Source organism: Rhinatrema bivittatum, chromosome 6 (assembly GCF_901001135.1).
Source record: "Rhinatrema bivittatum chromosome 6, aRhiBiv1.1, whole genome shotgun sequence".
NCBI lineage: Eukaryota > Metazoa > Chordata > Amphibia > Gymnophiona > Rhinatrematidae > Rhinatrema > Rhinatrema bivittatum.
Genome location: NC_042620.1, coordinates 77,673,776 through 77,701,622, shown reverse-complemented (window position 1 = coordinate 77,701,622; position 27,847 = coordinate 77,673,776). Strand labels below are relative to the sequence as shown.

Here is a 27,847-nt window from a genome sequence, read left to right as displayed (position 1 = left end):
GCCTTCAAGTCTCTATAAACCATTGATTCCATCACTTTCTCCGAGGTCTACTCCTACTTCCCCTTCAGGACAAGCGCCATACAACTCATGGGAGGAGAAAAATACTGATTCTTCATCGGAAAGCTTCATGTCTGACCCGTCTCCTCCTGAAGGCAGGAAGAAGTCTCCACCAGAAGACTTGTCTTTCACAAATTTCATAAAAGACATGGCAGACCCAATTCCCTTCAACTTAGTGTCTGAGGAGGATACACAACAGCAGACTTTAGAAGTCTTACAATTTGTTGATCCTCCAAAAGAAATCCTGGCCATTCCTGTCCACGAAGTACTTTTGGAGTTACAACATAGGCTTTGAGAACATCAATGTTCCGTTCCACCTATTAATAAGAGTGGACTCTACATACCTTGTTCAACATGTGCCTGGTTATCAAAAGCCACAGTTACCGCATCAATCGGTAGTAGTTGAGCCGGCTCAAAAGAAGTCCGAAAGAGTATGACCTCATTCCTCCACTCCACCTGGGAAGGATCATAGATTCCTAGACTCTTTCAGGAGAAAGGTATTCCAAGGAACTATGCTCAACTCAAGGATAGCGTTCTATCAATTTTATATGACGCAATACCAAAGGAATCTATGGAAGCAGATGCAGGAACTTTCTAACTCCCTACCTCAACAGTACCAGGATGCAGCTCAGGCCATTATACATAAAGGACTTGAAGCTGGAAAGCCCGAAGTCTGGACTGCTTACGATAACTTCGAAACATCTTCAAGGGTAGCAGCCTCGGGAATCAGTGCATGTCGCTGGGCCTAGCTTAAAGCCTCTGACCTCAGGCCTGAGGTACAAGAGAAGCTAGTGGATTTGCCCTGCATAGGTGACAACCTCTTTGGGTCGAAAGTCCAGGACGCAGTGGCCCAACTAAAAGAACACACAGAGACATTGTGCCAACTGTCGTCAGTTCCGCAAGACTCTTCTTCATCAATATCTCACCGTCCACCAAGGAAAGAAACCAGAAAACCTTTCTACCGGCAGAGACGATGATATCCACCAGCATCCAGGGGTAGATCTTCTTGTCCACAACAAAGATCTCAGCCCAGACAGCCTAGAGCCACTAGGCCTCAACCGCCACTGCAGACAGGACCGGCTGCAGGTTTTGAGGCCACCACCAGAGAGCAAAACCATCTCCACAATCCCAAACCGAACCTGCCAGTAGGAAGCCGAGTTTCCTCCTTCTGCAACCACTGGTTGCAGATAACAGACCAATGGGTACTCTCAATAATATCATGAGGTTACCAACTCAGTTTCCTCTCAACTCCAAAAGACTTTCCTCCAAAACCTCTTTCGTTAAACGAAAGTCACATAATTCGTCTACAAGCAGAATTATCCACCCTTCTGAGAGCCAGAGCTGTAGAACCGGTGCCCCGGACTCAGCAAGGCAGAGGATTCTACTCCCGTTATTTCCTCATTCCAAAGAAAACCGGAGGCCTACGTCCCATCCTAGACCTCAGAAATCTCAACAAATTTCTAAGGAAAGAAAAGTTCAGGATGGTTTCTCTAGGCACCATGCTTCCCCTTCTTCAAACAGGAGATTGGCTTTGTTCTCTGGATCTACAAGACGCTTACGCTCACATTCCAATATTCCCTCCTCATCGCAAGTATCTGCGTTTCATGGTGGGTCATCAACATTTCCAGTACAGAGTACTACCATTCGGACTTGCCTCAGCTCCCAGAGTATTCACGAAATGCCTAGCAGTAGCAGCAGCACACTTACACAAGGAAAGTGTCCACGTTTTCCACTATCTAGATGACTGGCTGATCAGAAGTTAATCTCAACCAGGAGCTTTGGCTTCTCTCAGCCGAACAATTACTCTAATTCACTCGATGGGGTTTCTCATCAATTATCAAAAGTCCCATCTCATTTCGTCTCACCTACTTCAATTAATTGGAGCAGAATTGAATACCATCTTTTTAAGAGCTTTTCTACCCGAGGATCGGGCAGACACACTCTCTCTACTAGCAAATGTGCTACACTCACAGAAACAAGCAACAGCTCATCAGTTTCTAACTTTACTGGGCCACATGGCCTCCACAGTTCATGTCACTCCTATGGCAAGACTAGCCATGAGAATGACCCAAGGGACATTAAGGTCACAATGGATCCAAGCCATTCAACCACTGTCTTCTCCAATTCAAGTAACCCACCAACTGCGTTCTTCTCTCATTTGGTGGATCAACAAAGACAACTTGCGCAAGGGCTTACCCTTCCAACAACCAGTCCCACAGATAACTTTAACTACAGATGCATCCACCTTGGGTTGGTGTACTCACATAGATGATCTCCAAACCCAGGGTACTTGGACAAAACTCAAGCAACATTTCAAATCAATTTCCTGGAACTTCAAGCTATACGTTATGCTCTGCATGCGTTCAAGGACTGCCTTTCACACAAGACTGTTCTGATTCAAATGGACAATACAGTAGCCATGTGGTACCTGAACAAACAGGGAGGTACGGGCTCGTATCTCCTTTGTCAAGAAGCTGCACAAATCTGGGACTGGGCCCTAACACATTCCATATCTCTCCAGGCCACTTATCTAGCGGGCATCCACAACGTAGTTGCAGATCGCCTCAGTCATCAATTCCAACCACACGAGTAGTCCCTGGATCCCTTAGTAGCGACCAGGATATTCCAACGCTGGGGACAACCAACAATAGACCTGTTTGCATCACACCTGAATTACAAAGTGGACAAGTTCTGCACTCTGCACAGGCAGAAACACCAGCCAGCCAAGGACGCCTTTGCTCACCCTTGGAACTCCGGCCTTTTATACGCGTATCCTACGATACCGCTAATAACCAAAACTCTAGTGAAGCTTCAACAGGACAATGGGTCCATGATACTCATAGCCCCGTACTGGCCTCGACAAGTATGGTTTCCCATACTCCTAGACCTTTCGATCAGAGAACCAATTTGCCTGGGTGTAGCTCCCAATCTCATAACTCAGGATCAGGGCAGGCTGCGCCATCCCAATCTTCAATCCCTATCTCTGACAGCATGGATGTTGAAAGCTTGATCTTACAGCCCCTCAATCTTTCAACTAATGTCTCTCAAGTGCTTATAGCTTCAGGTAAACCTTCCACATGAAAGAACTATTCTTCGAAATGGAAAAGATTTACTTTGTGGTGCACGCAAAAGAAAATAGACCCTTTCTCCTGCCCCACACCTTCTCTGCTAGACTACTCATGCCATCTTTCAGACTCTGGTTTCCAGACCTCATCTGTAAGAGTACACTTAAGTGCAATCTCAGCTTACCATAGCAAGATGGGAGATGCACCAATATCCATGCAACCTCTTGTCAGTAGGTTTATGAGAGGTTTAACTCACCTTAAACCACCAATTCGGCCACCTCTCACAGAATGGGACCTGAATTTGGTCTTAACAAGGCTCATGCGTTCTCCTTTTGAACCCATGACTTCCTGTGATCTTAAATTTCTCACATGGAAGACTATCTTCCTCATAGCCATTACATCGGCTAGAAGGGTTAGTGAGTTACAAGCACTTGTCACGTACTCACCCTATACAAAATTCCTACATGAGAGTGGTTCTCCGGACACATCCAAAATTCCTCCCCAAGGTAGTTACGGAATTCCACTTGAACCAATCCATAGTTTTGCCCACATTCTTCCCAAGACCTCACACTCTCCAAGGTGAAAGGGCCTTACATACCTTGGACTGTAAACGTGCGTTAGCATTTTACTTAGACCGCACTGCAGTCCATAGGAAATCCACTCAACTCTTTTTGTATCTTTTGATCCAAACAAATCCAGTGGGCAAACACACTCTCTCCAACTGGCTAGCAGATTTTATAGAATTCTGTTATGAAAAAGCAGGCTTTCCTCTCCAAGGGCGAGTAAAGGCGCATTCAGTAAGGGCAATGTCAACCTCAGTAGCACACTTTCGTTCAGTGAAATCCTCGACATATGCAAAGCAGCAACATGGAGTTCTCTTCACACCTTTGCAGCTCATTACTGTTTAGACAAAGGACGACAAGATTCAGCCTACGGACAATCTGTCTTAAAGAACTTGTTTCCTGTATAATCCCAGCTCCTTCTACATCCAACCTGCTGTGATTTTTGGCTGCCTCATTTTTACCAACAATACTGCAATGTTGTTTCACTACAAAATGACTCAGCCTTTAGCTTGCTAATCACCCATATGTGAGGAATAGCATCCTGTTTGTCCTGGGATAAAGCAAAATTGCTTACCTTGTACTAGGTTTTATCCCAGGACAGCAGGATGTAGTCCTCACGAAACCCACCAGCCACCCCGCGGAGTTGGGTTAGATACGTTTTTTATTATTTTATTTTTTCCTAAACCTTATTGCTACATAAGAGACTGAAGGGAGACCCCTGTGGCTGAGAATATCATGGCATGCTCAGTGGGCTCTGTGTGCCAGTCAAAAGTTTCTAGAAACTTTGACAGAAAGTTTTCCGTGATAGGCTCCGTCAGTGACGTCACCCATATGTGAGGACTGCATCCTGCTGTCCTGGGATAACACCTATTACAAGGTAAGCAATTTTGCTTTCTCCCAGGACCGCAGGATGTAGTCCTCATGAAACCCACCCACCACCCTGTGGAGTTAAGTCTGCTAAAGTTTTTTTATTTTATTTTTCGCTCGTGCTTTTTGCCACAAACGAGACTGAAGGGAGACCCCTGTGGTCACAGGGATAATGGCATGCTGGGATTGCTCAGTGCACTCAGTGTGCCAGTCAAAGCTTTCTAGAAATTTTGATAAAGTTTTCCGTGATAGGTCTCCATCTAGTAACGTCACCCATATGTAAGGCCTAAATCCAGCTGTCCTGGGAGAACACCCGTTACAGGTAAGCAACTCTGCTTTCTGAAAGAAAGTTTAGCAATGATATACAACTTTTATTTAGATGCTAGCATGTAATTGAATTTGTATCTTGATTCAGAAATATATTTTTGCCGAAGAGGATAACTTTGTTCATCTGTACTTTCAGTTCTACTCCCACAGAGGAGAAAGAAAACAGCAAGCCTGTTAAAAAAACATATACATGGAACACAAAAGAAGAAGCAAAGCAAGCATTTAAAGAGTTGTTGAAAGAAAAGGTATTTCATTGTCCAGCCACTCTGAAATCATGAGTTCATTTGTGATATAATGGGGTTGGTGCAATGTTAATTTTCTTCCAGTTAAAAAAAAAAAAAAAAAAAAAAAAATCTATATAACTACTTTCTCTTACTTAAATTGTGTTGCTTCAGCTCCGAAATCATACCACCTAAACTGTAGTTTGATGATCAAAAATCAAGACAGTGATGACTTATAGATAGATTTGTTTTGCATCTTTTTTTATTTTGTTCATAAAGATTTTCAACAGGTTTAGAAACATTCCACTGTCTGTCGAAGAGGAAAGTGTATCCAAAATGGTTGTGACAGCATTAGAAATTTGCAGATGACACAAAATTGTTCAAGTCTTTAAAATGGCAGCAAATTGTGAACTGTAGAAGGACCTTCTGAGACTGATTTTCTAAATGGCAGAATCAATTTAATATGGAAAAATGAAAAGTAATGCACAAAGGAAAAAATTAATCCCAACTATAAGTTTACGATGCTGAGTTCCGTGTTAGAAGTCACCACCTTGGAAAAGGATCTCTGAGTTCTTGTGGATAATACTTTTGAAATCTTCAGCTCAGTGTGCGGCAGTGGTCAAAAAGGCAAATAGAATACTAGGAATTTTTTGGACAGGATTAGAGAACAAAACTGAGAATATTAAAGTGCCCTTGTATAGATCCATGTTGCAACTGCATCTTGAGTATGAAAATGTTAAAGGGGATGGAAAAGCTCCTTTATGGAGAAAGGCTAAACAGATTAGGGCTTTTTAACTTGGAAAAGAAGCTGAGAGGGGATATGATTATGCCAGATAACAGAAGGAAGGAATTTCAAACATGAACTGAAAACATGGCTCTTTAGAAAAGCTAACTATTTAACAGAAAATACCAAAATACTGAAAACTTCAACATCAGTACCAGAGATAATGGTAGTGAAGTGATCAGTAAGTAATGAATGATGTAAAGTGTCTAGGTAGTACAACTAGAATCTGCATTTGCTGTTATGTTGACTTTGAAAATGTATGAATATAAAGTAATCTATATATCTGCTGTCGTGTTGACCAAGAATATGTACCAATATGAACTAGAACTGCTGTGGTGTTGATCTAGATTATGAATGCTGGCACAGAATGTGATTGACCAAGAATATGAACGCTGATTTTGTAAATAAATAAATGTATTAAATCATGAGTGGGGTGGACACTCCATAAAACTAGCAACCAGAAAATTAAAAATAAAATCATAGGAAGTATTTCCTAGCGTGTAGCCAGATGGACTCAAGACCATTGGGTTATGTGCTCCCCTGCTAGCAGATGGAGACGGAGTCAGATTTCAAAGCTAATGTCACCCTAGATATACGCCTGCAGTGACCTCAGCCATTCAGTATCTCTCAGTCTCCTATCAGATGTGGATTTTGTCTTCCCTAATGGGAACTGAGTACTCTTTAGAAGAGGAAATTTTACCTTTAAATTTGAGAAAGATCGACACCCCCCCCCCCCCCCCCCCCCCCCCACCACACACTCCCCTGCGGTGATACCTAATGGTCCTTCCCCGAGTTGAGAATTCCTGAGGTGTACCTTGGTCCGGTAGCTGGTTCCTATCGAGGACTTTGCTGCTGAAGCAGCTAAAGGGCAGCAGGTGCACGAAGCCGAGCATGGTGGTGACAGCCTTAGCCCTCTGCCCCTGCAGCTGGAGACCGTCTCTGTACTCAGCTGGTAAGCACTGAGCCCAGGTAAGTAAAGAACAACTCCGCTTCAGAGACGTGGAAGGGCTTCGGTAAGTCTTTCCTCCGGTCTCCTTGCTCAGCATGCCGTACCGACATGTTCCCGATCCCGTTAGGGCAAGGGAAGGGGGTTTCCAAGTGGGTTGAGCACCCCCTTCAGACTCAGTGGGCACTCCATATGGCAGGCCACAGCAGCACCATCTTGTGCGCAGTTTGGTGCAGCGCTGTTTTCCCTATTGATCGTCGGTATGCACGGTGCGGGCCGGCCCTGTTGTGTGCCTAACGCTCGCATAAGTGTGCGCACGCCTGTACGCATAAGTATACGCATACACTTGCCCACAACTGGACGCTTATATATAAACATGCTGGGGCGGAATTGTGCACGCTCGAGCTCGGGCATTAACCGGCTGAACGCACAAGCTAAGTTAACTATGGCTCCGGCAACAAAGAAGCACAAGCTACACTCCCTTTGTGCTGCCTGCCATATTAGAGCTGCACAGTCTGTCCTAGAATCCTTCCTGTGTCAGCACAGTGAGGAAGCCCTGGGAGGGCTGGACTCTCAGAACTTCTCCAAGCCCGGCCCCTCCTAGTCTGAGGACAGGTCAGCCAAGACCTTATCTGGTAGCACCCCGGATCTGAGCAATCCCAGGGCTGTGTCCTCCCTGGGAGAGGGCAGTTCAGCGACCCCCTACCCCAGTTCCTCCTGGGCTAAGTATGGACCTGGCGACCTTTTCTTGGGTGGAATTCTTTCAGGGCCTTCAAGCCTTTGTTCAGCTTCTGCCCCTCCCTGGTCTGAGCCCTAGCTGGGAAGGCCTCATCCTCCAGCCCTATCAGCATGCCTCGGGACAAGGCTTACCTCACCGAGGGTATCCCTAAGAACATAAGAAATTGCCATGCTGGGTCAGACCAAGGGTCCATCAAGCCCAGCATCCTGTTTCCAACAGAGGCCAAACCAGGCCACAAGAACCTGGCAATTACCCAAATACTAAGAAGATCCCATGCTACTGATGTAATTAGTAGCAGTGGCTATTCCCTAAGTAAACAATGCCCAATTACATTCAAGAAGAGACTTAAGACGCTACTGTTCAGACAAGCCTTCCCATAACCACTCGTCCTTGCTACAACCTCCACGGACCTACTCTTCCCAAGCTTAGATTCCTAAGCACATTTTTTCCGCTGCCTAAGCTATCCATTATATGCATTTGACTTTCATTAATGCTATTGTAACCCGCTTCCATTCCCCCCCCCCCCCCCCATCCAACCCCCTCCCTCGCATTACCTTTTTACCCCAAAAAGCCAATTCTTTCAGTTCTTACCAGTTTGATACCTTATATTTCCCCTTGCTTAAGTTGTATCCAAGTTTTTCTCCTCCTGTTCTATGTAAGACAATTTTTGTCACTGTCTGTTTATGGTTGCAATGCAAACCGGAGTGATAATTAACTCTGTTATTTGAACTTCGGTATAGAAAAGTTATAAATAAATAAACTTGATTAATAGCAGTTAATGGACTTCTCTTCCAAGAACTTATCCAAACCTTTTTTGAACCCAGCTACACTAACTGCACTAACCACATCCTCTGGCAACAAATTCCAGAACTTTATTGTGCATTGAGTGAAAAAGAATTTTCTCCGATTAGTCTTAAATGTGCTACTTGCTAACTTCATGGAATGCCCCCCTAGTCCTTCTATTATTTGAAAGTGTAAATAACCAATTCAAATCTACTCATTCAAGACCTCTCATGATCTTAAAGACCTCTATCATATCTCCCCTCAGCCATCTCTTCTCCAAGCTGAACAGCCCTAATCTCTCCAGTTTTTCCTCATAGGGGAGCTGTTCTATCCCCTTTATCATTTTAGTTGCTCTTTTCTGTACCTTCTCCATTGTAACTATAATCTTTTTTGAGATGTGGCGATCAGAACTGTACACAGTATTCAAGGTGCAGTCTCACCATGGAGTGATATAGAGGCATTATGACATTTTCCGTTCTATTAACCATTCCCTTCCTAATAATTCCTAACATTCTGTTTGCTTTTTTGACTGCTGCAGCACACTGAGCCGACAATTTTAAAGTATTATCCACTACGATGCCTAGATCTTTTTCCTGGATGGTAGCTCCTAATATGGAACCTAACATCATGTAACTACAGTAAGGGTTATTTTTCCCTATATGCAACACCTTGCACTTGTCCACATTAAATTTCATCTGCCCAATCTTCCAGTCTTGCAACGTCATCCTGTAATGTCTCACAATCCGCTTCTGATTTAATGACTCTGAATAATTTTGTATCATCCACAAATATGATAACTTCACTAGTCGTATTCCTTTCCAGAGAGAGAGAGAGAGATATATATATATATATATATATATATATATATATATATATATATATATCTGGAAAGGAATACGACTAGTGAAGTTATCTCAGAGGAAAAGGGTAAACATTGGAGTGCCTCAGGGATCTGTACTTGGACCAGTGCTTTTATTTATATTTATATATATATATATATCAGATGAAATTTAATGTGGACAAGTGCAAGGTGTTGCATATAGGGAAAAATAACCCTTACTGTAGTTACATGATGTTAGGTTCCATATTAGGAGCTACCATCCAGGAAAAAGATCTAGGCATCGTAGTGGATAATACTTTAAAAAAAAAAAAAAAAAAAAAAAAAATTATATATATATATATATATATATATAAATAAATAAAAGCACCGGTCCAAGTACAGATCCCTGAGGCACTCCAATGTTTACCCTTTTCCTCTGAGAAGATTGACCATTTAATCCTTCTTTTTTAACCAGTTTGTACTCCACGAAAGGATATCGCCTCCTATCCCATGACTTTTTAGTTTTCGTAGAAGCCTCACATGAGGGACTTTGGCAAAAGCCTTCTGAAAATCCAAATACACTACATCTTCTGGTTCACCTTTATCCACATGTTTAATAATCCCTTCAAAAAAATGAAGCAGATTTGTTAGGCAAGACTTCCCTTGAGTAAATCCATGTTGGCTGTGTTCCATTAAACCATGTCTTTCTATAAGCTCTACCCAGACGCCACGGATGACCATAGGGATGCAGACTCATTGGAGGACAGGGAAATCCCCCCCCCCCCCAGGCCTGGAGCCATACCGGACCATGCTATGGCTTTTCCACAGGGATGAATTGCCAGCCCTGGTCTCCCAGACCCTGAAGACTCTGGGAGTTCCTGGCACAGACCCTTTGTCGGAACCAAAGAGGAATCCCATCCTGGTGTCTCTACGGAAAGCCTCTTGCTATTTCCCGATGCTGGAAGCCATCCAGGAGTTGATTGACCTGGAGTGGGAAGCCCCAGAAGCCAGTTTTAAATGAGGTCGGATCTTAGACCCTCTGGACCCGGCGGCCAAAAAACGCCTGCGTTTCCTGAAAGTGGATACCTTGGTCTGCGCCATCTCGAAGCGAACAACTATCCCAGTAGATGGAGCGGCCTTGAAGGTTGCACATGACAGGCGGTCGGAGTCCATCCTTAAGCAAGCTTTTGACGCCACAGCTATGACACTACAGATTGTTTTCTGTTGTGCCCTCGTGGCTCATTCGTGTCTGCTTCACTCGAGAGAGGCAGATAGCTCGGGCACAACCCAGAGAGGTGATGGAGCCCACTGCAGCCTTCCTAGTGGATGCAAGCTCTGACCTAGTGCGTACCTTGACCAGAGGAGTAGCCTCCGTGGTGGCGGCCAGAAGACAGCTATAGCTGCGAAATTGGTCAGCGTACGAGACCTCTAAGGCAAACCTCACAAAGATGCCCTTTCAGGGATCCCTTCTATTTGGAAGCGAATTGGAAAGGCTAGCCAATAAGTGGGGTGAATCTCCAGTGCCTCGGCTACCGGAAGATAAGAAAAAGAGGTCATAGCGCTCCTCGCCTATGAGGGGTCGGGCCAGGGGCTCCCAGTGCTTCTGGCCCTACAGAAACGCGTCATTTCAGATATCTCAGTCTTTTCAGAGCTGACGACCAAAAAGAAGAACTGGTTCGGTTTCAGGTTTGACCCAATGAAGTTTGGCCAACCCATCCATAGGACAAGGAGATAGGGGGCTGACTATGCCTCTTCTATTAGAGGTGGGTCAAGATCACGTCGGATAAATGGGCCCTGGACATCATACCAGAAGGATACGCGCTAGAATTTCGCAGCATCCTTCGGGACATGTCCATGATATCACCTTGCCACTCCCAGCACAAAAAACTGGTAGTGGGAATCCACGTTGATAAGGCTCCTCAGTTTGAGGGCTATAACCATGGTACCTACCCCCCCCCCCCCCCCCCCCCAGGAAAATACGGGGCGTTATTCCATCTATTTCATCGTACCCAAGAAGGATGGTTCATTTTGACCCATCCTGGATCTCAAGAGCATCAATCATCATCTGCGGATAATTGACTTCCGCATGGAAACTCTTCTCTCCATCATAATGATAGTACAACCAGGAGAGTTCTTAACATCCCTGGACCTCTCTAAGGCCTACCTTCATATCCCAATCCGTCAAGACCACCAGCATTTCCTACACTTTGCGGTACCGGGCTGCCATTATCAGTTCCGGGTGTTGCCCTTTAGCCTGGCAACTGCCCCCAGAATATTCTCCAAAATTATGGTGGTAATAGCTGCCGCACTGAGGAAGGAGGGGATCCTGGTGCACCCTTACTTAAACGCCTGGCTGATCCAGGCGAAGTCGTTGGGTCAGGTCCCTGCTTCAGGGACTCTGTTGGGTCGTGAACATGGACAAGAGCAGTGTTAAGCCCTCCCACTCCTTAGAGTACCTGCGAGTCCGATTCAACACCAAGCAGGACAAGGTCTTCCTCCCTCCCTTGAGGATAAGGAAACTGATGTGCCAAGTGTGTTGGTTGACGAACACAATGCGCCCAGGGTGTGGAGCTATCTCCAGGTCCTCAACCTGATCCATGTCAACCCTGCAGTTAGTACCGTGGACAAGGGCACACATGCGGCCACTCCAACGCTCCCTGCTGTCACATTGGAACCAGCTATCTCAAGACTACTCGATTTGCCTCCACCTACTGAAGGAAGTATGTTCTCGGCTCCAGTGGTGGCTTCAGGAAGTGCATTTAAGTAAGGGTTTAAGCCTGTCCCCACTGAACTGGCTAGTCCTCACAATGGATGCGAGCCTCCGAAGATGGGGAGCCCACCGTCAGAAATTGACAACCCAAGGGCAATGGACCAGTGAAGAGGCGTACTGGAACATAAACCGCCTGAAGCCCGTGCTATCAGATTAGCGTGTCTGCAATTCAGAAACAGGCTCCAGGGACAAACAGTCTGCATGATATCTGAGAACGCAACAATGGTAGCCTACATTAACCACCAGGGAGGAACCAAAAGTCACTAAGTGTCTCTGGAGATAGACCTCCTTATGGAATGGGTGGAGTTAAATCTACAAGGGATCTCTGCCTCCCACATCGCAGGAAAAGACAACATCAGAACAGACTTTATCAGCAGGGAGAATCTGGATTCAGGGGAATTGGCGTTGTCGACCAGAGCCTTCCAGCTCCTAGTAGATCGCTGGGGCCTCCCATCCATTGACCTACTGGCCACATCTCACAATGTGAAGGTCCCCAATTCGTCAGTCGCAGAAAAGATCAGCGCTTCCAAGGGGATTGACGCCCTTGTCCAGACCTGGGCAGAGGAGGACTTACTTGTACGCCTTCCCTCCATGGCCTATGCTGGGCAAGGTCATTCGCAAGATCGAAGGCCACAGAGGATTGGTCCATCTGGTGGTTCCAGATTGGCCCAGATGCCTGTGATATGTAGACATGCGGAGGCTTCTGGTGGACAGCCCCGTTTGCCTCCCCCTGCACAGGGACCTTCTCCAATAAAGTCTGAGCCTTCACAAGGCCCCAACTCTGTTTTTTTACTTACGGTCTGGCCCTTAAGAGGGCTTGCCTGATGGTGTGGATATTCGGCGGATGTAATCACCACCTTGCTCTGAGTGCGAAAGTTCTCGACATCCCTGGCATATGTGCGGATCTGGAGAATATTTGAGGCCTGGTGTGAGGAACACAGGGTGCCCCCTCGGACAACCAATATTCCCATGATTCTGGAATTCTTATAGGATGACCTGAATAAAGGACTGTCCCCCAACTCCTTGAAGGTCCAGGTGGCAGCTCTCTCCTGTCTGAGGCAAGGTGAACGGAGACAGTCTGTCGACACATCCGGATTTGGCCCATTTCCTAAAAGGAGTTAAACACCTCCGACCACCCTTAAAGTGGCCGATTCCCCTATGGAACCTCAATCTAGTATTGGACTTCTTAGCAGGGCCTTCATTTCGACCACTTTGCGCTCTGTCTCTACGCCTGTTAATGCTGAAGACTGTGTTCTTGGTGGTGATATGCTAGCTCGTTGCATCTGTGAACTGCAGGCGCTGTCATGTTGAGAGCCGTTCCTCCAGTTGACTCCAGGAACGTTGCAGCTTCGTACCATCCCTTTCTTCTTGCCAAAGGTAGTCTGAGTTTCACCTGAACCAGTCCATTTCCTTACCGTCCATAGATAAACGCAAGGACTCGGACGACTACCGCCCCCTATGCCACTTAAACGTCAGTAGGCTGTTAGTATGGTATCTAGAACGTACAGAACCGGTGCACAAGATGGACCAATTTTTTGTTTTTCATGGTGGAAGGAAACAAGGAGAAGCAGCTTCATGAGCCAGCATAGCTCACTGTATCAAGGAAGTGATCACGGGAGCTTATGTAGAAGCATGGAAGCCTTTACCCCTTCAGGTTAAAGCTCATTCCACTAGGGCCCAGGTAATATCCTGGGTGGAAGCGAAGCTACTATCTTACCTTCTTGAGGTTCTATCGCCTGGACGTCCAAGCCCGAGAAGACGCAACCTTTGCAACGGGGGTGCTAACCGGACTGCTGGCAGCTTCCCGCCCCATTCAGGAGTAGCTTTTTTCAGTTTGTCCTGAAACCATCTGGCTACACGCTATGAAATGAAGAAATTACTTACCTTATAATTTTATTTTCCTTAGTGTAGACAGATGGACTCAGCATCCTGCCCACGGCTGCCCATGAACAGTGCCAAAGAATCTCACATTAATCTCGATCCCAGAGAGGTTACGGGTAAGCCATCACCCTATCCCTAGATCTGGGCATATGTCATATTGCTGGGATTCAGCGCTTATGTTTGACGGTAACTGTACGCAACCAGTTTTAATCAAGTTTTTAATCAAGTTCTTAAATTGTATTCAATAGTATGTCTACAATGACTTTTGAAGAGAATATTGAATGGCTGAGGTCACTGCAGGTTTATATCTAGAGTGACGTCAGCTTTGAAACCTGACCTCTGTCTCCATCTGCTAGCAGGGGAGCACATAACCCATTGGTCCTGAGTTCATCTATCTACACTAAAGAAAATGAAAATATCAGATAAGTAATTTCTTCATTTTTTTACTCTGTGCACAGTCAAGCTATGGAATGTGTTGCCAGAGGACGTATTCAAGGCATCTAATATAGTGGGGTTCAAAAGAGGATTGGACAAGTTCCTGAAGGAAAAGTCCATTAGCCAGGTAGACATGGGAAAGCCAGTGCTTATTAGAAATAAATCAGCTATTGGGGATCTGGATTCTTGTGACCTGGACTGGCTACTGTCGGAGACAGAATGCTGGGCTCGATTGACCTTGGTCTGACCCAGCATGGCACTTATTTTCTTATGAAAGTGATAGCTTAAATTGTTACAAAAGTATTCTGCAGACTAGATGCTATATTGACAATTTTGTATTTATTTGAGAACCTGAATTTATTTTCCAATGCATTTACAGCGTGTACCATCAAATGCTTCATGGGAGCAAGCTATGAAAATGATCATTAATGATCCTAGATACAGGTAATATTTACCATTCATCTGGTTTGCTTGTAGCCAGTATAGTTTGGGGGAAGGGGGGAGGAATTTAATGGCAATTTGACATAAATGATGACTTTCCTTTACAAAAAGTCTATACTTTGCATACTTTTGGAGAAGTTCTCTTGAAGTCCAATTCATTTACATATGGAAATAATGAACTGATCTACATAGATAGTGTTAAAATGCAGGGTATTGCAAATTATATTGACTTCATGAAAATGTTTTATTTTTCCAAGAGACTGATAATGTATTTCAAAAGATGCAAATTTTCTGTAATTTTGTATTTTGATAGAAAAGCAGAAACAGGTATCTTATGTATTATCTACTCATAGTTGCTGATTTTTCCTTATTTTTTATATTATGTTCTGAAAATGAGTTTACAATTAAATACGTGCAGAAATCACTTTTTACTTTTTTTTAATTTAGTGCATTAGCAAAGTTGAGTGAAAAAAAACAAGCCTTTAATGCTTACAAAGTTCAGACTGAGAAAGAAGAAAAAGAAGAAGCAAGGTGCAAGTACAAAGAAGCAAAGGAATCTTATCAGCGTTTCCTTGAAAACCATGACAAGATGACATCTACAACCAGATACAAGTAAGATCTCAAGAATGAACCATTCTTCATTTAAGACCAGCTGAAATCATCAGGATGATTATTTAAAAAAAAAAAAAAAATGCTGCTTCTCAATAAATCGAAGCGGTTTACAGACATGCCAAACATAATAAAATAACTTATGTATGTACACATTCAATGAAAAGCAGGCAACCTATCATATAACATTTGGTTTTAGTGTCTTAAATGATGATTCTGAGCAACTAAAACAAATCTCTATGATAATGGAGGATGTAATAGATCATATCCCCCCATATAAACTAGAAGAGAGGCGAGATTAGGGATATGATACAGACATTTAAATATCTGAAAGGTATTAATGATAGGAAACTTGTTGAGTATTTAAATGGAAGGGAAGCTGAGGAACAAGAGGTCACAATATGAAGCTCCAAAGGAGAAAATTCAGGAACAGTGTTCAAAAGTATTTTTTCATAGAGGGTGGTGGATGCCTGGACTGCCTTCCCAAGGAGGTGGTGATGACAAGGACAGACTTCAAAGAAGTTTTGAGATAAACACAGAGGATCTTTAGTGGCAAAAGATTGGTAATGAAGCACTGGGCCCCTTCATTGAATGACAATTGCAGTCCAAGGCAGAGGGTAATCTACACAGAGCAGCAGTTACAACTCCAAAGGGAAGGTTGGATTCCATCTTGAGATTTGATCTACTTTGGGTAGATTTGTATAAAATGGCTGCTGGGCAGACTTGATGCACCTTTTTGGTCTTTGCCATCATTTTCTATATTACTAAAGGTGACCAGCTACAGAATAGCAAATCGGAAGGATTGGATGGTATCCTCCCTAGGGTCCTGCAAGAACTGAAACATGAAAATGCAAACCTGTTGGTGGTAAACCTATTGTTTTTAAAGCAGCCACGATACCTGAAGACCAGAGGGTGGCCAATATAATGTCAATTTTTTAAAAAGGACCTCAGTGGTGATCCAGGAAACATAGACCATTGAGCCTGGCACCCGTGCCAATCAAAATAGTAAAAAATATTCTTAAAAACAAAATCATAGATAGACATGGCATAATGGGAAAGAGCCAACATGGTTTTAGTAAAGGGAAGTCTTGCCTTACAAATTTTTTTGAAGGTGTAAATAAACATGTAGATAAAAGTGCGCCTATTGCTCTAGTGTGTTTGGATTTTCAGAAGGCATTTTGATTCAGTTGACTATTTCCTTTCCTATCTCTAGATTTCATGAGCCTCTCAAGATTGCATTTGAGAGGCTCATGGCCAAGCTTGCTTTCATCCCTCATTCTCTTTGTTGGTATCTCACAAGGTTCTATCCCTTGACTTTTTATCCATTTTCATACACAAGATAATTGCTTATTATTTTGACAATCAGAATTCTGTGTATGCAGATAGCATGCTACTCTTTTGTTTTCTTCCTCTATATCATTTGGTATTTGTTTTTACTCATCTTTTTACCATCTCCACTTGGATGAATTTACATTTTCTCAGATTTAATCTTGAAAAGACAGAATCCCTAACATTAACCATATCTCAACTCTTGGTCCTAATAGTTTCATTTTTTTCTGTTCTCTGTTTTTTTTTTCTTTTTTCTTTTACTGACTCCCATAGTTCATAATGTTGGCAAGTTACCTGAGTCTTCCATATCATACACTCAGCATATTTCTTCCCCTAAATCATGGAACCAGTACTCCATATCAGTCAGAATCTGATTGTTTACTTTAATGCAGTGGTTCTCAACCCTTTCCTGGAGGCACACTTAACCAGACTGTTTTTCAGGATAGCCACAATGACTATATATAAATAAATTTCCTGGCGTGTAGCCAGATGGACTCAGAACGAATGGGATAGTATCCGCGTGCTAGCAGTTGGAGACGGATCTGACGTCAGCACGGGGTATATATATCCCCACAGGAAGCGTAGCAACTTAGTAATTTCCGTCTCCAAAGCAGTTTGGAGAGCCTGCACGCTTGCTGAGCGTGTTTTCCAAATCTACTTTTTCTTTACTTTTTCTACTTACTAAAACTTCTACAGCATCGAGCCCCGCACTCCTGCGGTGATACCCTAAGGTCCCTCCCCCAGTAGAGTTTCCCGGGGTGATTTCCGTGATCCCCCCGGAGGTGTAAGTCCTTGGTCTGGTGGCCGAATGGCGGCAGGGACACAGTCCCCGGGCGAGGTTCGGGTGAGGCTTTCGAGGCGCCCCGGTCCCGGTGTGGACGAGGCAGCGGGTGCATATTCTCAAACGCGGCGGTGAAGGTATTTGCCCTCTCCCCCCGCAGCCGGAGACCGCCCGGGTTCCAGCCGGGAAGCGCCACGGATCAGGGAAGGCGAACATCTCTTATTTCTGGTCTCCGAGGAGCAGAGGATCGGCGGCGTGGCACGCCGTGGAGGGCGCCATTTTGTGGGCCTTGTTCAGGTATTGAGCGCCCGTAATAGGCGCGGCTTTATTCCTCCTTGTGCGTATATTGCCTTAGTTCTGAACTGAGAGCATATTGAATGCCACTGAGCGTGTATCGCTAACCGCCTGTTGCTGAGAGCATATTGAATGTCATTGAGCGTGTATTGCTCACCGCATATTGCTGAGAGCCTATTGAATGCCATTGAGCGTGTATTGCTAACCGCATATTGTTAAGAGCCTATTGAATGCTATTAAGCGTGTATTGCTAACCGCATATTGCTGAGAGCCTATTGAATGCCATTGAGCGTGTATTGCTAACCGCTTATTGCTGAGAGCCTATTGGAAGCCATAGAGCGTGTATTGCTCACTGCATATTGCTGAGAACATATTGCATATTATTATTATGATTAAGCGCCTGTTGTATTAAGCGCATTTTGCTGCCGCATATTATTATTATTGTGCGCCTGTTGTATTAAGCGCCTATTGCTGCCGCATATTATTATTATTGTGCGCCTGTTCTATTTCGCACATATTATTGCCGCTTCTCAATCAGCGCATACTTTTCAATGGAACAGAACGCCTCAGTGTCTTCAGCGGCGGCGTCGCCTGCCTCAGGCATTAAAGCCCTTGGCCTCTGCTCTGCATGCCAGCTTAGAGCCACGCACAGTGAAGAGCCAGACTCCCTATGTGCCCAATGTGAGGAGGCCGGGGGACCCTCGGGCCAGAACCAGTCTCAGCCACGATTTGCTGACAGTTCCCCAGGGGCTACCCTGGATTTAGCGGGCAGTCTCGACCAATCGGGAATCCCAGGGGATCTTGTACCCCGGCGATTAGAGGCTGATTCCATTTCCTGGGTGGATCTCTTTAAGGGGATTCATGTCTTTGTACAGATGCAAACGGCTTCCCGTCCGGGTCCTGCTGTTCCTCTTGTTCCTGCGGTGGCTGCAACGGTGGCGGCTGCTGCGGCGGCCGCTGCGGTGGCGGCTCCTGCGGATCCTGTTCCTGGATCCTCACGCCCTTATCGTGAGCGGGACCTTCCGCCGCTGGACAGTCCAGATCAGTCGGACCAGGAGGTTTCACCGGACGAGTCCGAACTCCCGGACGAGGGGGAGCTTCCCCCAGGGATTGAGCCATATAGAACCATGAGGCGGTTCTTCCCCAAGGAGGATCTCTCCGACCTGGTGTCTCAGTATCTGGCGGAGTTGGATATTACAGGTCCCAGCGCTACGGTACCCTCTGCGCAGAACCCCCTGCTGGAACGTCTTCGTCCTACAGCCCGCCATTTTCCATTCTTGCAAGCAGCACAACAACTGATAGATTTAGAATGGGCGGCACCAGCGGCTTCCTTTAAAGGGGGCCGGGCCCTGACGGGCCCCTTTAAAGGAAGCTATCCAGGCTATCCAGGACCTGCTGGCGTGCCCTCAGGTGGACGCCTTGATTAGCGCTGTGGTCAAGCGCACTACCATTCCAGTTGAAGGGGGGACGGCCCTCAAGGAACCTCATGACCGGCGACTGGACGCCATTCTGAAACAGACCTTTGAGGTGGCAGCTCTATCTTTGCGGATCGCGACCTGCTGCACAGTGGTGACGCATGCCTGTTTGTCACAGGTTAGGAACAACGCTCCAGCAGCAGACATGGAGGTATTTGCCCTCTCCCCCCGCAGCCGGAGACCGCCCGGGTTCCAGCCGGGAAGCGCCACGGATCAGGGAAGGCGAACATCTCTTATTTCTGGTCTCCGAGGAGCAGAGGATCGGCGGCGTGGCACGCCGTGGAGGGCGCCATTTTGTGGGCCTTGTTCAGGTATTGAGCGCCCGTAATAGGCGCGGCTTTATTCCTCCTTGTGCGTATATTGCCATAGTTCTGAACTGAGAGCATATTGAATGCCACTGAGCGTGTATCGCTAACCGCCTGTTGCTGAGAGCATATTGAATGTCATTGAGCGTGTATTGCTCACCGCATATTGCTGAGAGCCTATTGAATGCCATTGAGCGTGTATTGCTAACCGCATATTGTTAAGAGCCTATTGAATGCTATTAAGCGTGTATTGCTAACCGCATATTGCTGAGAGCCTATTGAATGCCATTGAGCGTGTATTGCTAACCGCTTATTGCTGAGAGCCTATTGGAAGCCATAGAGCGTGTATTGCTCACTGCATATTGCTGAGAACATATTGCATATTATTATTATGATTAAGCGCCTGTTGTATTAAGCGCATTTTGCTGCCGCATATTATTATTATTGTGCGCCTGTTGTATTAAGCGCCTATTGCTGCCGCATATTATTATTATTGTGCGCCTGTTCTATTTCGCACATATTATTGCCGCTTCTCAATCAGCGCATACTTTTCAATGGAACAGAACGCCTCAGTGTCTTCAGCGGCGGCGTCGCCTGCCTCAGGCATTAAAGCCCTTGGCCTCTGCTCTGCATGCCAGCTTAGAGCCACGCACAGTGAAGAGCCAGACTCCCTATGTGCCCAATGTGAGGAGGCCGGGGGACCCTCGGGCCAGAACCAGTCTCAGCCACGATTTGCTGACAGTTCCCCAGGGGCTACCCTGGATTTAGCGGGCAGTCTCGACCAATCGGGAATCCCAGGGGATCTTGTACCCCGGCGATTAGAGGCTGATTCCATTTCCTGGGTGGATCTCTTTAAGGGGATTCATGTCTTTGTACAGATGCAAACGGCTTCCCGTCCGGGTCCTGCTGTTCCTCTTGTTCCTGCGGTGGCTGCAACGGTGGCGGCTGCTGCGGCGGCCGCTGCGGTGGCGGCTCCTGCGGATCCTGTTCCTGGATCCTCACGCCCTTATCGTGAGCGGGACCTTCCGCCGCTGGACAGTCCAGATCAGTCGGACCAGGAGGTTTCACCGGACGAGTCCGAACTCCCGGACGAGGGGGAGCTTCCCCCAGGGATTGAGCCATATAGAACCATGAGGCGGTTCTTCCCCAAGGAGGATCTCTCCGACCTGGTGTCTCAGTATCTGGCGGAGTTGGATATTACAGGTCCCAGCGCTACGGTACCCTCTGCGCAGAACCCCCTGCTGGAACGTCTTCGTCCTACAGCCCGCCATTTTCCATTCTTGCAAGCAGCACAACAACTGATAGATTTAGAATGGGCGGCACCAGCGGCTTCCTTTAAAGGGGGCCGGGCCCTGACGGGCCCCTTTAAAGGAAGCTATCCAGGCTATCCAGGACCTGCTGGCGTGCCCTCAGGTGGACGCCTTGATTAGCGCTGTGGTCAAGCGCACTACCATTCCAGTTGAAGGGGGGACGGCCCTCAAGGAACCTCATGACCGGCGACTGGACGCCATTCTGAAACAGACCTTTGAGGTGGCAGCTCTATCTTTGCGGATCGCGACCTGCTGCACAGTGGTGACGCATGCCTGTTTGTCACAGGTTAGGAACAACGCTCCAGCAGCAGACATGGAGTCAGCTCTTTTGTTCCTCACGGATGCTGCATCAGACCTAGTCCGGACAACAGCTAAGGGGATCTCATCCTCCGTAGCCGCCAGGAGGCAGCTCTGGATCCGGAGATGGTCAGCTTATGCGCCTTCAAAGACACACCTCACCAGATTGCCCTTTAAGGGCTCTTTCCTATTTGGCAGCGACCTGGATAAACTGGCCAGTACATGGGGTGCCTCTCCAGTGCCTAGACTGCCGGAAGATCGGTTCAGAAGGGGCCAGCGCGCCTTTCCAAGGCCCTCCAGGGGCAGGAGTTCACAGCGCTTTGTTCCTTACAGGGGTCGCTACCAGGCACCACGTCCTCAGGCCAGGAATCAGTCCTTTCGGACCAAGCAGCGCAAGAGGGGAGCAGGCCCGGGCTCAGGTCCCGGCCGCGCCTCTCAATGAGAATCCGCCGATTCATCTGGGGAACGGAGCCATAGGGGGCAGGTTAACCCTCTTCTACCCCAGATGGGTCGAGATCACGTCGGACCAGTGGGTCCTCGCCATTATCCGGGAGGGATATTATCTGGACTTTCATCATCTCCCTCCGGACAAGTTTGTGGAATCTTCGTGTCCCATACACAAGAAGGCAGCATTGGAAGCTACCCTGGCGAGGCTCCTGTCCTTGAAAGCCATCATCCCAGTACCTGCCTGGGAAGTGAATTCTGGACACTATTCCATTTATTTCATGGTACCCAAGAAAGGGGGCACCTTTCGGCCTGTGTTGGACCTCAAGTTAGTCAATCGATACTTACGGGTACCGAGGTTTCGCATGGAGACTCTGCGCTCCATCAAGGCTGCAGTACAGCCAGGGGAATTCCTCACGGCATTAGACCTGTCAGAGGCATACCTGCATATCCCGATCCATCCGGATCATCAGCGCTACCTACGCTTCAAGGTTCTAGGACGCCACTTCCAGTTTCGGGCTCTGCCCTTCGGGTTGGCCACGTCACCATGGACATTCACCAAGGTGGTCGTAGTGGTAGCAGCGGCACTCAGGCGGGAAGGAATTCTGGTCCATCCCTACCTAGACGACTGGCTGATCAGGGCGAAATCTCGAGAGGAGAGCCTTCGGACAACCGACAGAGTGATCGCCCTTCTGGAAAGCTTGGGCTGGGTAATCAACCTCAGCAAGAGCTGCCTACAGCCTTCCCAGTCACTGGAATACCTGGGAGTACAGTTCGACACCCGGGCAGACACAGTCAGTCTCACTACCAAGAGAAAGTTGAAACTTCAGCAGCGTATCCAGTATTTGATGGGAGCCAGTCTGCCCATAGCCTGGGATTATCTGCAGGTTCTCGGTCTCATGGCATCCACCCTGGAAGTGGTACCTTGGGCGAGGGCCCATATGAAACCTCTACAACACTCCCTGCTCTCTCGCTGGAGCCCCCGTCTACGGAACTATTTCACGCGCCTTCATCTGCCAGCCAGAGTGCGGACCCAGTTGCGGTGGTGGTTGCAGTCCAACCACATGAGCAGGGGGTCGAAGATGTCATTACCCACGTGGACTTTGCTCACCACAGACGCCAGCCTGAGCGGCTGGGGAGCACACTGCGAAGAACTCACCGCACAAGGGCGGTGGAACAGAGAAGAGTCAGCGTGGAACATCAACCGTCTAGAGGCCCGGGCAGTCCGATTGGCATGCCTTCGATTTGCTCACAGACTGAAGAACAGAGCAGTCAGAGTGATGTCCGACAACGCCACCACGGTGGCATACATCAACCATCAGGGCGGAACCAGAAGCCGACAAGTATCTCTGGAGATCGCCCCACTGATGGCTTGGGCAGAGGCGAATCTTCAGGACATCTCCGCCGTCCACATTGCCGGGAAGGACAATACCACAGCAGACTTCCTCAGCAGAGAAAGCCTAAATCCGGGAGAGTGGCAGCTGTCACCCACAGCCTTCCAGATGATTGTGGATCACTGGGGGATTCCGGACATGGATTTACTGGCGGACAGGTCCAATGCTCAAGTACCCAGATACTTCAGCCGCAAGCGCGACCCGTTCTCACACGGAATCAATACCCTGTTCCAGCCGTGGCCTCCAGGGACTCTGCTATACGCCTTTCCTCCGTGGCCTCTGCTGGGCGCCATCATCCACAAGATTCAGAATCGCCGGGGCCTAGTTCTTCTAGTGGCACCAGACTGGCCAAGAAGACCCTGGTACGCAGACATGAGAAGACTACTGGCAGGGGAGCCTCTTTCCCTGCCTCCTCTCCGGGACCTTCTACGTCATGGTCCCATCCTCCACGAGGATCCAGCTCAATTCTCTCTTACGGTCTGGCCATTGAGAGGGCTAGACTGAAGAAAAGAGGTTACTCTGAACCCGTGATAGATACACTCCTCCGAGCTCGCAAGTTTTCCACGTCCCTCACCTACGTAAGGATCTGGAGGGTATTTGAAGCATGGTGCGACACTCACGGCACCAATCCACATGCGACCACAATCCCTATTGTGTTGGATTTCCTGCAGGATGGACTTCAGAAGGATCTCTCCCTCAGCTCCATCAAAGTTCAGGTGGCTGCGCTGTCTTGCTATGGTCCCAGGAGGGATGGCAAGACCATCGCCAAGCACCCAGATGTTTCTCGCTTCCTGCAAGGAGTCAAGCATATTTGTCCGCCACTAAAGTGGCCTGTGCCCTTATGGAACCTCAACCTTGTTTTGGATTTCCTCGCGGGATCCACCTTCAGACCCCTTCGGGGACTGTCTCTCCGTTCTCTAACCTTGAAGATGGTATTCCTATTGGCGGTATGTTCGGCACGCCGCATCTCAGAGCTACAAGCACTGTCCTGCCGTGATCCCTTTCTCAGAATCACTCCTGAGGCTATCCATCTTCGTACGGTTCCCTCCTTTCTACCTAAAGTGGTTTCACAGTTTCATCTTAACCAAACCATATCCTTGCCTACCACGGCGGGTTTGAAGAAATCTGAAGAAGGGTGTTTATTACGCCATCTCGACATTGGCAGATTGCTGCCCCGATATCTGGAAGTGACACAAGAACTACGAAAGACGGACCATCTTTTCATCCTGCACAGCGGGAGGAAGCAAGGTGAAGCGGCCTCGCGGCCCACCATCGCCCGCTGGATTAAAGAAGTTATCAGAGCAGCTTACGTGAAGGCCGGGAAGTCTCCACCTCTACAAGTCAAGGCTCATTCTACCAGAGCACAAGCGGCATCTTGGGCAGAATCCAGGATGCTGTCGCCTGCAGAAATCTGTAAAGCGGCGACGTGGTCCTCCCTCCATACCTTCTCCAGGTTCTACCATCTGGATGTCCAGGCCAGGGAGGACTCAGCTTTTGCGAGGGCGGTCCTACATGGTCCTCAGGCAGCCTCCCGCCCAGGCTGGGAGTAAAGCTTTTGTACATCTCATTCGTTCTGAGTCCATCTGGCTACACGCCAGGAAATGTTGAGATTACTTACCTGATAATCTCCTTTTCCTTAGTGTAGACAGATGGACTCCGCATCCCGCCCAGCTGCCTGTGTACATGGGTTTCACCGATTCAAGGTAAGCCATGTCATTGGTTTACATAAGAGCGTACACTATACCAGGTGTTAACGCCTTCCGGTTGTGAATGCTGGCGGTCTCCAGCTACTATCAATTGGTAGCTGGAGATAGAGCAGCTTTTAAACTAGAACAAAGGGGAAAGCCGACAGTCGCTCAGCAGCGCATGGTTCGGAGAGAGGTATCTTTAAAGGATACTAATGATGCATTAGAATTAGGGCATCCCGACAGTGAGGTTCCAATAATTAGAAAAGTAGTCCAAGTGCCTGTAACTAAAAACTCACCTGAGCTAAAAAATTCTAACTTATCCCTATCAATTAAAAAGCAGAATAAAAATACAAACAAAAAACAAACTTTGAAATGTTTGTATGCTAATGCCAGAAGTCTAAGAAGTAAGATGGGAGAATTAGAATGTATAGCAGTAAATGATGACATAGACTTAATTGGCATCTCAGAGACATGGTAGAAAGAGGATAACCAATGGGACAGTGCTATACCGGGGTACAAATTATATCGCAATGACAGAGAGGAGCAGTCGGGAGGAGGTGTGGCGCTTTATGTCCGGGATGGCATAGAGTCCAACAGGATAAACATCCTGCATGAGACTAAATACAAAATTGAATCTTTATGGGTAGAAATCCCTTGTGTGTCAGGGAAGACTACAGTGATAGGGGTATACTACCGTCCACCTGGTCAAGATGGTGAGATGGACAGTGAAATGCTAAGAGAAATTAGGGAAGCTAACCAAATTGGTAGTGCAGTAATAATGGGAGACTTCAATTACCATCCAAGACAGAAGCAAACCTTGCACATAAGCAAGTATCAACCGAAGAAGGTGCAAGAATACACTTAGGCAATCCACCGTATTTTAAATACAAATATTCTTTAAAGACTTTTTCATTAAAGAATATTTGTATTTAAAATACGGTGGATTGCCTAAGACTTCAATTACCCCAATATAGACTGGGTAAATGTATCATCGGGTCATGCTAGAGAGATAACGTTCCTGGATGGAATAAATGATAGCTTTATGGAGCAATTGGTTCAGGAACCGACAAGAGAGGGAGCAATTTTAGATCTAATTCTCAGTGGAGCACAGGACTTGGTGAGAGAGGTAACGGTGGTGGGGCGCTTGGCAATAGTGATCATAATATGATCAAATTTGATTTAATGACTGGAAGAGGAACAGTGTGCAAATCCAAGGCTCTCGTGCTAAACTTTCAAAAGGGAAACTTTGATAAAATGAGAAAAATTGTTAGAAAAAAACTGAAAGGAGCAGCTAGAAAAGTAAAAAATGTCCAAGAGGCGTGGTCATTGTTAAAAAAATACCATTCTAGAAGCACAGTCCAGATGTATTCCACACATTAAGAAAGGTGGAAAGAAGGCAAAACGATTACCGGCATGGTTAAAAGGGGAGGTGAAAGAAGCTATTTTAGCCAAAAGATCTTCATTCAAAAATTGGAAGAAGGATCCAACAGAAGAAAATAGGATAAAGCATAAACATTGGCAAGTTAAATGTAAGACATTGATAAGACAGGCTAAGAGAGAATTTGAAAAGAAGTTGGCTGTAGAGGCAAAAACTCACAGTAAAAACCTTTTTAAATATATCCGAAGCAGAAAGCCTGTGAGGGAGTCAGTTGGACCGTTAGATGATCGAGGGGTTAAAGGGGCACTTAGAGAAGATAAGGCCATCGTGGAAAGATTAAATGATTTCTTTGCTTCGGTGTTTATTGAAGAGGATGTTGGGGAGGTACCCGTAATGGAGAAGGTTTTCATGGGTAATGATTCAGATGGACTGAATCAAATCACGGTGAACCTAGAAGATGTGGTAGGCCTGATTGACAAACTGAAGAGTAGTAAAGCACCTGGACCGGATGGTATACACCCCAGAGTACTGAAGGAACTAAAAAATGAAATTTCAGACCTATTAGTAAAAATTTGTAACTTATCATTAAAATCATCCATTGTACCTGAAGACTGGAGGATAGCAAATGTAACCCCAATATTTAAAAAGGACTCCAGGGGCGATCCGGGAAACTACAGACCGGTTAGCGTGACTTCAGTGCCAGGAAAAATAGTGGAAAGTGTTCTAAACATCAAAATCACAGAACATATAGAAAGACATGGTTTAATGGAACAAAGTCAGCATGGCTTTACCCAGGGCAAGTCTTGCCTCACAAATCTGCTTCACTTTTTTGAAGGAGTTAATAAACATGTGGATAAAGGTGAACCGGTAGATATAGTATACTTGGATTTTCATAAGGCGTTTGACAAAGTTCCTCATGAGAGGCTTCTAGGAAAAGTAAAAAGTCATGGGATAGGTGGCGATGTCCTTTCGTGGATTGCAAACTGGCTAAAAGACAGGAAACAGAGAGTAGGATTAAATGGGAAATTTTCTCAGTGGAAGGGAGTGGACAGTGGAGTGCCTCAGGGATCTGTATTGGGACCCTTACTGTTCAATATATTTATAAATGATCTGGAAAGAAATACGACGAGTGAGATAATCAAATTTGCAGATGACACAAAATTGTGCAGAGTAGTTAAATCACAAGCAGATTGTGATAAATTGCAGGAAGACCTTGTGAGACTGGAAAATTGGGCATCCAAATGGCAGATTAAATTTAATGTGGAAAAGTGCAAGGTGATGCATATAGGGAAAAATAACCCATGCTATAATTACACAATGTTGGGTTCCATATTAGGTGCTACAACCCAAGAAAGAGATCTACGTGTTATAGTGGATAACACATTGAAATCGTCGGTGCAGTGTGCTGCGGCAGTCAAAAAAGCAAACAGAATGTTGGGAATTATTAGAAAAGGAATGATGAATAAAACGGAAAATGTCATAATGCCTCTGTATCGCTCCATGGTGAGACTGCACCTTGAATACTGTGTACAATTCTGGTCGCCGCATCTCAAAAAAGATATAATTGCGATGGAGAAGGTACAGAGAAGGGCTACCAAAATGATAAGGGGAATGGAACAACTCCCCTATGAGGAAAGACTAAAGAGGTTAGGACTTTTCAGCTTGGAGAAGAGACGACTGAGGGGGGGATATGATAGAGGTGTTTAAAATCATGAGAGGTCTAGAACGGGTAGATGTGAATCGGTTATTTACTCTTTCGGATAGTAGAAAGACTAGGGGGCACTCCATGAAGTTAGCATGGGGCACATTTAAAACTAATCGGAGAAAGTTCTTTTTTACTCAAC

The 27,847-nt window shown here is 46.4% G+C and overlaps 1 protein-coding gene across 2 annotated transcripts in view; it reads left to right on the top strand.

The window, feature by feature from the left end:
- The window catches only part of PRPF40A (pre-mRNA processing factor 40 homolog A), a 391,586-nt gene that overhangs the window by 117,210 nt on the left and 246,529 nt on the right, over window positions 1-27,847 (top strand). For both annotated transcript variants that reach the window (XM_029605503.1, XM_029605504.1), the window contains exons 12-14: window positions 5,016-5,124; window positions 14,638-14,702; window positions 15,147-15,311. In XM_029605503.1, coding sequence (XP_029461363.1) covers window positions 5,016-5,124; window positions 14,638-14,702; window positions 15,147-15,311 — 339 coding nt within the window. The remainder of the gene's footprint in view (window positions 1-5,015; window positions 5,125-14,637; window positions 14,703-15,146; window positions 15,312-27,847) is intronic.